Source organism: Astatotilapia calliptera, chromosome 22, assembly GCF_964374335.1.
Source record: "Astatotilapia calliptera chromosome 22, fAstCal68.1, whole genome shotgun sequence".
NCBI lineage: Eukaryota > Metazoa > Chordata > Actinopteri > Cichliformes > Cichlidae > Astatotilapia > Astatotilapia calliptera.
Window position 1 is genome coordinate 9,686,351 of NC_137442.1, and position 13,915 is coordinate 9,700,265.

The 13,915-nt window shown below is 42.3% G+C and overlaps 1 protein-coding gene and 1 long non-coding RNA gene across 4 annotated transcripts in view; one reads left to right on the forward strand and one right to left on the reverse strand.

The window, feature by feature from the left end:
- The window catches only part of hivep1 (HIVEP zinc finger 1), a 67,234-nt gene extending 57,997 nt beyond the window's left edge, over positions 1 to 9,237 (reverse strand). The window contains exons 1-3 of one of the 3 annotated variants that reach the window (XM_080296676.1): positions 9,097 to 9,216; positions 8,734 to 8,830; positions 6,836 to 6,970 (exon numbers count right to left, since the gene is read on the reverse strand). In XM_080296676.1, coding sequence (XP_080152802.1) covers positions 6,836 to 6,875 — 40 coding nt within the window. In that variant the 5' untranslated portion in view covers positions 6,876 to 6,970; positions 8,734 to 8,830; positions 9,097 to 9,216. Of the gene's footprint in view, positions 1 to 6,835; positions 6,971 to 7,972; positions 8,162 to 8,733; positions 8,831 to 9,096 lie in introns of those variants that run through there. The other 2 variants (XM_026156774.2, XM_026156775.2) reach the window with 2 other exon arrangements.
- LOC145423810 (uncharacterized) lies at positions 8,837 to 10,518 on the forward strand. Its single transcript, XR_013904853.1, has 2 exons — positions 8,837 to 9,098; positions 9,201 to 10,518. It is a non-coding gene; the product is annotated as an uncharacterized LOC145423810 (long non-coding RNA).
- Positions 10,519 to 13,915: the final 3,397 nt, after the last annotated feature.

The following is a 13,915-nucleotide window of genomic DNA, read 5'->3' on the forward strand; positions in this document are numbered from 1 at the left end:
ACAGCCAGCGAACGCTCTCCCAGAGCAGCCCACAGATTCAACAGAAACAAAACAAACTCACAGTTCCTTCCTCTCGGCCGTTTGTTTGGATCTGCGCGTTTCTTATTCAGTCCCACAGTTAAACACCAAGAGACCAGTTTATCAGTCACTCCAGGTCCTCCAAGTGCTTCTGGAAGTATTTATTCATCTTAAACTGAACACCCTCTCCTTATAGTGTTGAAAGATTTTTCTCTTTCTTTCTTTTATAGAAATTAAGCATCAGTGATCCTGCTTTGAACATCAGTTGGTTGTTATTCTTTATCCAGTTTAATGCTGAAAGTCCAGTCTGACACCAGAGTTGAACTGGCAACAGCAACAACAAAAAAAATCCTAGTAACAATGAGCCAATAGAAATCATGATTAACTGACATTTTATGTCGTTTAAAGTTTAAAATAGATTGTGGTAGCCAGAGACTGCATATAAAAGTAGGACGTAGCCACTGTGGCATCACTCATTGGTGTCTGGACCGAAAGTTAGCATGCTGGGGTTTTTTTGAGCGGTCATGTGGTCATGTCACACAAGAGGGTAGACCACTAAGTTAGATGGTTGTTGCTTCCTGCTCGGAAAAATTAAGCCAATGTGGAAATCCCTTAAACCTGCATTCTGTCTGAAAGGCACCAGCAATAGCTGTGGTTGCAAAAAGACTTCAGGTCCTATAAAAGGCCTCTGAAAAAAATAAAATGTCTCTTTCTTGAACTCTGGAAACACTTTGCTGCTGAGTTTGCAGGCTTAGTCACTGATTTGGGGTCATACTGAATAACCCATTTTATTCAGTTTTATTTTTTAAGGAGCATTAGCCGTTAAATTTTCCACTCGCTCATTGGCTGACGACTTGTCAGTCACAAGTTGTCAGCCAAAGAGCAAGCAGTTTCCAACCCAGACCCACCCCTCATTGTCACGTCCCGTTTCTTATAATCAAGATGGCCACAGCAGAAACCTTCAACTCAAAGGGGTCATAACAGAAATTCAGAAACCAGCGGATGACATCATGGTAGTTGCACCCATACTGTCTCTGAGTTATTGCTCGCTAGCTTGAACATCTATGCATGGGCACGGCACAGACATAGATACCTGCTGATTCACGCCAAGTAACAAACCAATAAAATATTTAACTTTCAATCGCCAAACGCTAAAGCACGGACTTCTTGGATGTCTGTACCACACAGCGAGCCGTATTATTAGTCAGATATTTTCACTGAAAGCACTACAAAAGGCACAAACACAGTCAAAAAGTCCAGCTCTGTGACTCCAATAAGCAGAGAGTTGAGGGCATGAAAAACTCTAAGAGGGCGTTACGTGTTAATACCAGGTTGTTTTTTGTACGTTTGCTCTAAACAAATTTGACATTTTAAAACAGAAGTCAGTGGGAAAAAGCTCATTTTTGTAGCAAGCCTCAAGTGGCCACTAGAGGAACTGCGACTTTGAAGATTTGGACATTTGTGGGTTGAAAAGATGAGTTGACAGACAATTTAAAATGAAAAAACATCATCTTTTTTCGACTGGCGGGTAAGTCTCACTCACAGAAAAACATCACTGATACATGGCTATAACTACCTCCGCCAAGAAGGTTGTGTGTGTGGGTGGGTTGCTTGCTTGGCTGGATTACTCAAAAAGTTATGGATGGATTTAACCAGAGATTGAAGTTAATCACTTTTAAGTTGGGCCAGTCTACCAGGATCTTGATGTGGACTCATCTCCACTGTGAGAAAAGGCTATATTGGACATTTGCCATCATAACTTCAACAAATTGGCACAAACTAATCTGGATTCATGCACAGCTGGGGGCACATTTTCAGCCTTGGAGGAGGAATGCTGTTCTCAGGTGTGCTTGTTTCTTTTTCAAATAAATCCTCATGCTTTGGTCTTTTTAGATTTTAACCTTAAGATAACACGCAAATGAATGCAACAGATATGATTAATGGTTTCCACTTTTAGAACACTTCTACCTCCGTGGTGCTTAAAGTAGTTTACATTTCTCAGTTATTCTCACACACAGAGCAGACCTGGGAGTCAGTTTGGGGTTTTGCACAAGGACGTTTTGACATGTGGAAGAGGCGGGGACAAAACCACCATTAAACTGAGGTTAGTCGCAAGCACGTTGTACCACCTGAGCCTTAGCCTTAAAAAAACAAAAACAAAAAACTCCTCCTCTCTGAAGTATATAAATTAATGAAGCTTAAAACTCATCTTCGCTTTTCTTTTTCCACTAAAAGCTTCACCACGGGGCTCACACTTCTGTAAAATATGGCTTAAAACAATAAAAACTAACTTTAAGAAAACAGAAATAATGTAACCAAGACTCTGAAAACATTCGTTCTTTGTTTCCTAACAGTATAATGTTTGTCAAGTCAGATTTTAGTTGACTGGAGGGAAAATTTTTTACTGTGCTTCTTTTTATATCCCAGGCAGATGCTGCCAAGCCTGTAAGGCAGAGAGGACCTGAGAAAAGAATTAAACAGCACCTCCTTGCTTGATGAATTACTGCAGTGTTAATATGCAAAGGAAATTCTGTGTTAAAGGCAGGCGTTGAGCATCATCATGTGACAGCTTCAGGGCAGTCTGAAGAGGCTTCTTTGAGTCTCCAGAAAAAGAAATTCTCCACAGCAGTGTTTAAGCATGTGATTGCACGCCATGCAATTAGCACTTCCTGTCTGATAAAGAAAACCCCTTGAGAGCAGAGCCCTGAGGAGAGGTGATGAACTGGGTCAAAAGGCACGAGGAGACGCCAACAAGTCATCGAGCGATGAGGAAGTGAAGTGGGTACTCCCCACAAGATGTTCAGAAATGTCACAAGAATGGAGGATGGAAATAAGTCAGCACTTAGCTGACACTGTACTGCATTTAAAAGATGAGAAACACAGAGAGACCTTTACTTTAAACTGAGTAAAGAGTTGCATTTAAACTGTAAGGTTTGATTTTACCACCACAACAGAACATCTGACCAAAAATAAAGAGCCAAATCGTAAATTTTGAACACACTTTTATGTAAAAATCCTCCCACAGTGCAGTTGTCTCTACACTTGCGTCCACATTAAAATGTCAAAACAGTTAATTCTCCTCCTACTGAACAACAATAAGCCGAGCAGCCACAGAAACCCACCGAACAACTAACATTTCCATTTAAGTAAAAACCTTTTAGCCTTTTCTAATGTACAGTTTATTAGAGCAGACTGCCATAAAACAATGTCTCGAGCTATAGTTTTCATTCAGAAATTACACATAGACTTCACCTAGGCAGGCTCAGACCAGCACCGTATGTGATTAACTTATGAGCTTGAAGGCCTCTCTGACCACAACCTACAGCAGGTGGAGAGGCTGGTTCAGAGCGCTGCTACGCCGAGCTAACCAAAGCTGCAGAGCAGAACAGGGACTCCTGTCTCCACCTGCAGCCCAAGACTGTGCAGTTGGGGCTCAGACTGAAATATTTGCAGAGGAAAACTTGTGTTTCTTACAACACATACACAAAAACACCAACAACTATCTGCTATAAGGACAATCCAAATCTGTGGAAACTCCTCCTAGGTTACTAGCAAACAATGAAAAGCTGCACCACTGCCAAATGTTATCTCTGTAATATCACAGCCAACACAACTTCACATTTCATACATTTGCTGTACACAAAAAAAAAAAAAAAGCAAATTGAACTTTGGGAATCAACTAAAGTGGGCTGAATACATCAAACAAACCCACAAAGAGTCAAGATGATCAGAAAACCTAAAAGAAAATATAAAAAATATGCCCACAAAGCTGGGCAGTAATGATAAAACCAACATCAGCATTTGTACTGGATAAATGCTGAAAAATGAAGAGCTGATAAAACACACAGACACAAATCAATTAAAAACATCAATATCAGCATCAGCTGTGAGCCCGCTTCTTTAAAAGCACCTGTATCGGCTCAGATTTCCACAATCAGTTCATCTTTCACACAAAGAACCACAAATCAACTTTAACAAGGCAAGAAAAAAAAAGTTCAAACACAGAAAATGGCTTGAGGGAGACATCACCCAGACAAACAGAATAAATGTGCAGGCTACCCTCACACTGCTGCTCCGGTCTGGTTTTCTCTCCTTTGTTTTTAAAAACATTCCTGAGCTGACACAATAATAGAGCATTACAGGCAAAACCAGCGTTCACGGTTTCATTTGTAAGCTGATTCAGATTAAAGAGGATAAACAGAGTCAACTTAAACTTACGAGCTTCTCCCATATAGAGCTGCGTGTGGATGAGGAGCTGGAGCCGGGAGCGGTTTCACTCTGACACAAATGGCTTTACTGAAACCAAAATTTCATGAAGTGAAAGGTCACTTTTACCTACACATGTCAGCATCTCCGCCACAAGACTCGTGGCAAAACACTCAGGTGAGCGATGGAAAGGTCACGTGTTCTGTATACAACTAATATAAGAAGCACATATGAAAGCAACCCTAATCAGAAGTGAAAAATATCAGATTCGGTGTGGTTTGTGGTGTTCAAATAGTCATGATAGAACAGATCTGAGTCATACGTGTGCAAAAAACATCAGGTTCAGGTCACTTTCTGCTTCAAGGACAACTTCAAGAAGCCAAAACACAACTATGAAGACAAGAATTTCATTCTTTGCACATTTTTACTCCTTAAAATAAAAAAAACAAACAATTCTGGCCGTTCAAGATCTTCTAAACACACCCCTGAAACAACGATCAGCTGCGCTCATCAAATTTCTGCTAATCATCCTCTGAAATTCTGAAATTCAAATTCCACAAACACTGCAGCAGCTGCAGCACCGCCGTCTGCACCAACACCATTTAAACAGACTCGAGCATCGTTCGACCGCCATTTCTATCGTCCTCTGTCGGGCAAAGTAATGAACTGTTGTAAAGCTCAATTATTTATGTGGTTTGTCCAAAGAGGCTTCACGAGGAGCAAAAAGACAAAACACACACACACACACAGAGGAAGTGTTTATAAGATAAACAGAGGGACTCTGGCTGGCTGCTCGTGGACAAATCTGTGAGGATTGACTGCTGGGGAATGGCAGTGATGCACATTTTCACACCCAGCATGTAACGCTGCACATTTGTCGATCTGTGAACTGCAAACGTCTGTTGACACACAAATCTGTCAATTCTCGACATAACAAGGAATCCTTCAAGCCAATTGGTGCTCCGCGGGAGGATGCTTTGACTTAAGCATGCCTCCATCAGGCCTTTAATCTTCAACTTTGTTAAATGTATGTATTCAAGTAAATATCTGCACATTCACAAGCGCCAAAAACCGCCTGTAACACACCGTTGTGTGAGGTGGCAGGCCCTGGAGGACATGAGTGCCACTGAGGGAGATTAAAAGCAAAACACTGCTTGCTTTATGTTAATACTGCGCTTTGAAAGGCAAACAAAAGCCACAATTCTCTGTTTACATTAATGAACTCGGGACACAAAGATGTGAAAGCAAAAATGCATCACATCACAACTTAAAATAAAAAAAATGAAAATGGGGATACAAGTTTTACACGAAGCGTTTGGTGGCAGGGAGCACCAGGATGTCTCAGGTGAACCGATAACCGACCGGCGATAAAATAAGCCTCTCTGTTTGTCTCGCTGCAGTGACCAGAGGGAGGGCACTCCAATAAAGCAGCAACTACTGAAAAGTCGTGTATCATCTACCTTAAACTCGATCCGTAATATGAAGGGTAACCGGGATAGTCAGAAACACAATCATCATGTCACTGGAACATAAAGATAACCATACAATATTTTAAAATTCTATTATATTTATTGTTAGATTAGTCCCTTTTCTTTTTTACTTTTAATGTGATTTACAAAAATGCACAAAATTAAAATTAAAGATGAATTTTACTGACGGCATTATTTATTATTTAATATTTGCTTTTGGTTTCACACGGGACACAATGCCCAGTCTCACGCGGGAGGAAGTTCTGCTTTTGAGCCTTTTATCCACCAAAGCCTCGTCTTCAGAAGAGCTCTAAAGGGTTTAACGTCCCCTCGCGTCCAATGCCAAGTTGCAATGTTGAGATCAAAGCAACGCAATTGTTCAGCTGCACTGATGGTTGCAGAGCAACATTACTAAGAAAATCAGGAGATCGGTGTAAAGGCAAACTGCTGACCTGTGCACGCTGTGAGTGCAGGTATATGTACCACTTGTGCACTGGTAAATTACACAGGTTATTTTGTTTGTCTAGAAACACAGAGCACAAAACCAGCATCAGGGTTACTTTTCCGGTACACGAGCTGTCAGCAGGCCAACTTTGCAGAAAATCTCAAATTTTAGGCTGCAAATGAGCACAAAGACTGTAAATTATACTCTCACAAGGCGACCGCATTAGCCCGAAAAACAGCAACAAAGCGCACTGACGTCTGTACGCAGCATGAAGACGATAACAGCAAATGGAGGAACCAAAACTACTTCACCATCTCATGAAAAAAAAAAAAAAAAAATCCTGGAGGAGTTCAAGGAGAAACAGCACAACTTAACCCAAACACTGGAGAGCTATTCCAACACTACACTCAGTTCTCAGATAAGCATAAATAATGTTATCACAGCAACAACCAGCAAGGCTGTACTTCCTCTTATTCAGCTCATGCCTTGCTCCTCTCTTCATCTTCTTCTTCTTCTACGCCTGACATTTCAGGAAATAAAGACGCTATTTTCAATCGAATCACACATCTTGAAGGAAGAAATACAACCAGGTGGCGAGTCAACAGAGCACGTCCCCTTAAAAATTCCATCCAAACCAACGCGTCTTATAGCCGAAAGTATCTCAGGAAACCTCGAAGCAGGACGGTCGCTAACTCACCTTTTAAATTCTTGGGGTTGTTCTGCTTGGTGCGCGGCATCTTTCCGCCTCAGTTCACAGGTGCATCTTGAGGGGTGGGGGGGGGAGTGGCTGTTAACCTTGAGGTGAGTCGACTCCTGAGCAGTCTTGGCACATCTAGAGGGGAATAAACAAACACACACACATATACTGTGAATACATCAAGTCTGCAGAGGCCAAACATGAGCTCCACAGATCAATGAGGCACTGTGCAGCCTCTCCTGCTCCCACTTGGCAGCTGTCTGGGAGTCCAGGACAGAGCGGCTGATTGAGCGTGCTCCTCAAACAGGTGCCCGGGTCGGAGTTTTTCCCCCATTTCAGGGCCGCCTTGAAACTACGTGCAGCGCTGCGCGGTGAGGCTCGGCCTGCTCTCTGCCGTCAGAGGGGAGGAGGTGTGAAGACATTCTGTCGATATCAACATAACCCTGCAGCGGCTGCTATCTGCCGCTCTGATCTCGAGGCTGACACAGAAATGATAGAGTTACTGCTCATCACTTTAACGAACGTCAGCGTGGATCTCAAATCATGCAAACTATACAACCCCCCCCCCTCTGAGCGTCAGGCACAGAAGTGTCAGAGATCTTTCTGTCAAAGTTCAGTCTTGCAGGTCTGCATCCTCCATCGATTGTTTTCGCACTGATATCAATCGATGACCTTTCCCTAAATGGAAGATTAGAAGCTTATTATGGCTGCAATGCAAATTCCAGCTGACAGAAAAAGGTTGGTGTTCAAGTTAAATGTTACCCAGATGTCAAACCCACAGTGCTACCTGACATGCACAAGCAGCCGCAGAGCAAACGCTCCCCCTCTGCGCAGACAGGAAATCACTAAAAATCATGAATAAAACCTCTCATTTAATGGCACCATTAGCCTTCCTTTGCCCTTGCATCATCTCCACCCCAAAACACCCCCCTTACCCCTGCAGGAGACGTGCACGTTGCAGTGAGCAGCAGTGCTTCAGGAATCAAGTCTTTTGTTTCTTCCCCCCTCCTCTCTTCCTCACCAATGTTACATAACACTTACTACAACTGGATGATGATGATGATGATGGTGATATTTTGTCTCCATACAGTTGGTACATGTGGCGCTAGAGCAATGACATCATCTCACGGTACTCACACTCGCTGCAGCAGGTCGCACAAAAACACATGCAAGCTCGGCTTCAGTAGACGCATGAAGAGGGGCTCCTCGCCGGGTGGTGTTTGAGCGCAGGGGTCGACGGCGCGGACGAGCTAGGGGAGCAGGAGGAGAGAGACGTTTCGTCTGTCTGTCAGTCCGTCTGCCAGCCAGCCTGACTGCTTGCCTGTGTGTTTGTGCGCGCACAGATATGCGAGGAAACACCCCGATACTAACACGAGAGAGAGAGAACGAGAGCGAGGGAGAACCACATACAATGCTGCGTCCCGTTCAGGTGACCAAAGAGTGATGATTTCACACCTGAGGGGCGAAATGCAAAAGCAGCCCCCACTGGCTCTGAGTGCGTTAATCACAAGACTGAGAAATATTAAGCATTAGATGCAGAGCGGGCTGCAGGAGCATGTGTGCTCCGGGTTCATGCAGTGCAGTCATTAGAAGCAGAGCTAAAAAGAAAAAAGGGCATTACTGGCATTTAACTGTGCGCAATGAAGTCAGCAAAAACAATGCGTGGGAATAGCGTATTTTGTGCCTGTTGCAACACGTGAACGCCCTGTGAGGGAGGGCGGAGCCAGGGAAAACCCCTCGCTTGTCGCTGCAACAGCGCTCGAATGGGACGCTTCCCTTTATCCAACAAAATGCAGTCAGATTCCAGTTCAGCCACACACACAAATACACACGTTTGTCACGGCAACAGCGGACACACAAACACACTGAGGAGCAGCAGGTGTAGCTGCTTGGCTTACCTCCAAGTGCAACAGCGGGCACTGCGCAGAGAGGCGACCCCGGCAAGCGCAAGTTTTTTTTTTCTTTTTTTCTGTGCTGCAGGGTCCAAAAACAACACTGCGCAAAAAACAAATAATAAAATAAATGCACAAACAGACTCACACCTCTCCTCTCTCAGTAACAGACCCCCCTTCCTCCTGCTCCTCCTCCCCCTCCTTCTCCCCCCACTCAAAGTTAGCGACGGGCTAAAACCGGGCAACACACACACACAGCTATAAAAGCATGTCGGACTGTCTCCGGCTGCAGCAGCCGAGCTCGACCTTTAGCAGCCGCAAACGCGCGCGGGGGAGCAAAGAGAGCGCGCGGGACGCGGTGATACTCACAGGTGCGGGTTTGGCTCGTGTCAGGGCCGCAGCACACCTTTTAGAGTAAGAAGGGGATCCGCTGTTTTTTCTCCCTTCACCTTCTCTCTCACTTTCTATTGCAGGAAACAGACAGGCCTACTGACGTCAGCGGGGGTCCCGTCTCCGCCTCCCAGCTACGAGGGGTGTCCTCCCAGGCCAGCGGGGGGCTCCCGACGGCCGCCACGTTAGCGCAGGCCCCGACGCCTCCTCGTCGATGCCCCTTCAGTGAGCCGCACCTCCTCCTCCTCTTCCTCCCTGTGCTCGCTCCCTCCACGTCTGCAGGTGAGGCGCCGCATTCCGCGTCGCTTGTTGCAACCCCCCTGCCGGACCCCCACTCAGCCTCTCCTCTGCACATAGCTCAGGACTGACGGTTTTCCCGGAGGTTCCTTGTTGTCAGGTCACGTTGTGCCCCTCCGCCACTACCGGCCGGGCTTCCCCGTGCACGGATCCAGCTGCACGGACGTGAACAGGGGGGTGGGAGGACTTCGTGCACCAGGACCGCTGTCCGTGGCGGTAAACAAAGGAGAAGGATAAACCGTGGTCTGCACGGGTGCCGAACAGCCTCTGAAATGCATACAGTTCAAAATGACTCACCGAGAAGGCCTATTTTATGGGATTTCTTCCTCCACTAACATATAAAGCCACAAACACCAGTGAAAGTGTGGATATTCAGGTGCCTTTGGGTTCCCAGTTACAAACCAAGTGATTTTGTTACCTCATATGGGTTTAATTCCTAGACTGGGAATCTCCATCTGAAACCTAAATCAGATTTGAAACTGTGGGAGATCGGGTTTCAGCCTGTTATGTAATTTAAACCATAAAAAAAATTGATTAAATATTTTCCACAAGCCTCAAAAAGATAGAAAATCTGGAAAAATCTTTTCCTACGTATAATTTAAATATATAGTGACTCGTTTTCTGCAAGCTTTATTTGTTATTGCATGCTCTGTACAATTTTTTATCAGTTACAGATGCTTAAAATTTTAAATTTAAAAAATATATATATTTTTTAAAAATTCTTTAGTATTTTTCTTATTTGTTTTGCAGATGGGTCTCAATTATTTGTGTCGATAATGTAAAACATCTAAAAATATTATATATTTACATATTTATGTATCTGTATTTTGTATTCAGTGTTAGTTCTTGTGCTTGATCTCCTGACGAATACAAATAATAAAGAAAATAGTCCTATACTAATACTCCAGGGCAGAAATCTATTTTTAGGACTGATTTTGATTTCATATTGTTATTATAAAACTATTAAAGGGTTTCATTAAAGGCCCCTTTTCTGCAGCACAAATACAATGACATTGCTGTACAAAAATTAAAACAACATTGTGTAAAAACAGGAAGCATGCTGCTGCTGCACTTGAGTGAGTAAAATGTTAAATGTGATTTGAATCAGTGGTTTCAGGTGTGTCCTTCCTTCAGTTAGTGTTCATATGTCTGTTTGAAATATGAACATGTCTCTCCAGATATGTACTCTAAGTCTGTAGCTGTAGCATCGAAGGGGCCAGTAAGAGTTTTACTGGCCCTTGTTATATGTGACTTATGATTTCCTCCACAGTAACCTAAAAAGCACCACAGTTCTCCTGAGCTGACAGGGAAAAGTTTGATAAACAATTCATCTCTGCTGGGAGGTTTTCATCTGTTCAATATTCAGGGTTTAATTGATTGTTTGCTGTTTTTATGTGATTGCTTGTGGGTTTTCAAGCATAACAAACCATTTAATGCGGTAATGTCTACGTATCACAATTTGTGACACCGCTTTTCTTTTTTGGATTGATGCGTTCCCTCTAGAAAGTCTCGATAACATGCGTACTACAGACACGATATATATTCAGTTCAGACACTAAAGTTTCAGATTATAGTTCATAAAGCAATTCTTTTGGATTAATTACCCAACATTATCCACTCAAAACTGTATTTAGAAATTTGAGCTAGCCGGCAGTTCGTCAGCAGGAAAGCTAACAGGTGGGCTAGCATTAGCTAACATTAGCTTAAAGAAAAACAAGGTTGGATTTGATCCTGAAAACTAAACACTCCCTCCATTAAACCCTCGCTGATGTAGAATGTAGTTCTCTCTAATAAGAAGCTTGGAAAGCACTGGACTTCTTTACATTTCGTGAAGGCGTTTCACCACTAATTGAGTAGATAATGACAGTAGATAGATTAGCTATATCAAAGTCGGAAATTCCTTTGTTACAGGAGTTAAAAATTCAATTCAACAAAGTAAATGTACTTTATTAGCAAGGGGTCACCATAGCTGATGGATTCACATATCTGATTATACACAGGAAGCCCCTCCTGACACAGTCCTCCCATTTGTCCAGGCTTTAAGACAAACATTAGGAGTAAACCAGGAGAGTTTATATCTCTCAGTCTTAAATTGGGAATTTTTGCAAGTTAGCCGAATATGTTAACCATTACACCATATAGCTTAAATAATGCATACATGTGTTTTTTTAAACAGATTTTCTGCCTTTTTTGTTTAATTGCTAATTACATTAAACACTCAAAAATGATGTTGAGCACAGTAAAGAACATGCCAAAGCAACACTGTATAGAAGTGTTGGTCAATTAGAAGCCCACAAATAATACTGACACACACTACAACAAAATAATAATAAATCAAAAAAGGTGCGCACAAAATCAAGTTTCTAATAATCTTCACCCTCGAAGGAGTTTTAAGAAGAATAATTTTTGGTCACCAAATAATATTTACCAAATTATCGATGTATATGTGAACAGGGCTTAAGCAGTATATGTACAGTACTGTATTTTCACCAGGAAAATGAGAACTAGGTTTAGCTATTTAATTTAATGTACAAACATCAATGGAAATGCACTATAAAAGGCAAAAACAGAGTTTGTATAATCCTAATGAGCTTGAAAGTCCATATTTGGTATGACCTCCTTCACTCTCCAACACAGCCTGAACCTCTTAGTTAAGCTTCCTTGTCATTTCTTTAAGTAGTCTTCAGGAAAAGTGCTCCAGGCTTCTTGAAGCTAATTCAAAGCTCTTCTCTGAATCTTGTCTGCCTTTTGTTCTGTTTTCTGTCAAAATGACTCCACAGTGCTTCAGTACTGGTGAGATGCGGGCTGGCCAATCCACGACTGATAGTGTTTCGTTGTATGTTTTTCTATCCAGGTATGCTTTTACTCTACTGGCACTGTGTTTGGGCTCACTGTCATGCTGTAAAATGAAGCTACTGCCTAATATAACACAAAGAAATCAGACTTTTGCACGGTACTGGAAGTGTACATTTAAATTTAAAAAACTATAACAAATTAAAATATTTCAAAACTTTTCCACACCTGCCTGACAGAAAATCTCCAGCATTTTGTTGCATATTTTTAAACATCTCAGCTTCCTCAGGAGATAGCGCCTGCTCACCCACCTGTTGTATAAAGGCTGTTTGTATCTTCCAGTTCTGCCAGCCTGTTGTCAATGCGCACACCCCATCATCACATCAACATCCTGTGTTTTTGGCCACCCATTTCCTTCTAAAGCTGAACTTTTGTTTAACCCTAGCATGCTAAACTTATCACGGGGGAAGAACTACCCAAATACATATTGTTTTTTATTTTCTCGTCCTCAACATGAGCTCGTTGGACCTCACTTGGAATTGTTCACTAGGCGTCACATTCCTTGCATAAAATTCAACCCATGTCCGTCGCATAGAAATCAGTCCACCAGCTAATGAAGGCAACCAAGAGATTTAAGTAATAGCTCTCCTTTTTTAAACAAATTCATATACATTGGCAATAAACTGCATTATTAAAAAGAAGATGAAAAAAATATTCTTACCATAAATATTTTTTGTTGATTTTTGAGTTAAATTCCTCACTAAATGCAGTTAATGAACAATAACAGCTAATGTGACCTAATGAGACCGAACCTGACAGGAACGGTAAGTTAAACTACTGCCTTTGTGTTTGTTTAACAGAAATAATACAAAACGTATAAATCTCTCTCTACAGTGTCAAATGTGCTATGTCTTACATGACCTTTGTGATTCCACACTCTCTTTTACACACAGCTTTTAACTCACATTTTCCACTGCAGCTTCATCTTTGCGAGCCATTTAGGTGACGAGAAACCTGCAAGCATGGAGGGAAATTTTACTTCTTGCTCAGTTTCCTTTAATAAGCATGAAACAATAATGCTACATGTTCTCACAGCCCACTCAGGCACACACAGAGGTCTGTGGAGCAACACAAACCGTTAAAACGACTCTAATGATATATTTTATTATTATTTATTTAGGCTGTGGGTGTTTTAACGTGATCCGCAGCAGAACGCTCTGCAGCAGTTGCCTGGGTGCACTGGTGTTGTTATTTTTATCCCATGTCTGTATTCCTGGCTCCACAGTCACGGTGAGTGTGAGTTGGTCCAGCCCAGCAATGATACATCACTGAATGCAAAAGGTCATGCTATTTTTATTTTTTTACCCCATGCACCAAAATAGCTCTCAGATAAATGCATAAATAAAATGAATAATTTCGCCCGGTAACCAGTTGTTTGAAGTGCATTAGGAAAGCAAGTTTATGTCTAAGAAGCCTCCTGGTATAATTTCCATCCTATTGCAACAGTGTATTAAAAAAAAGAAGATGACAATGAGATAAAATGCATCTTCAACTCATTGTTCAATATGTCAGTAGCTGCATATGCTGCAAAAAGTCTCTGAGAAACACACCACCACTCGAAGAAACTTTGCTGCAGTGAGGCAAATCTACCCATTAATAAGTTATTTTGTGACAGCCGCCCACCACCATATCACAGGCTTCCTGCAGT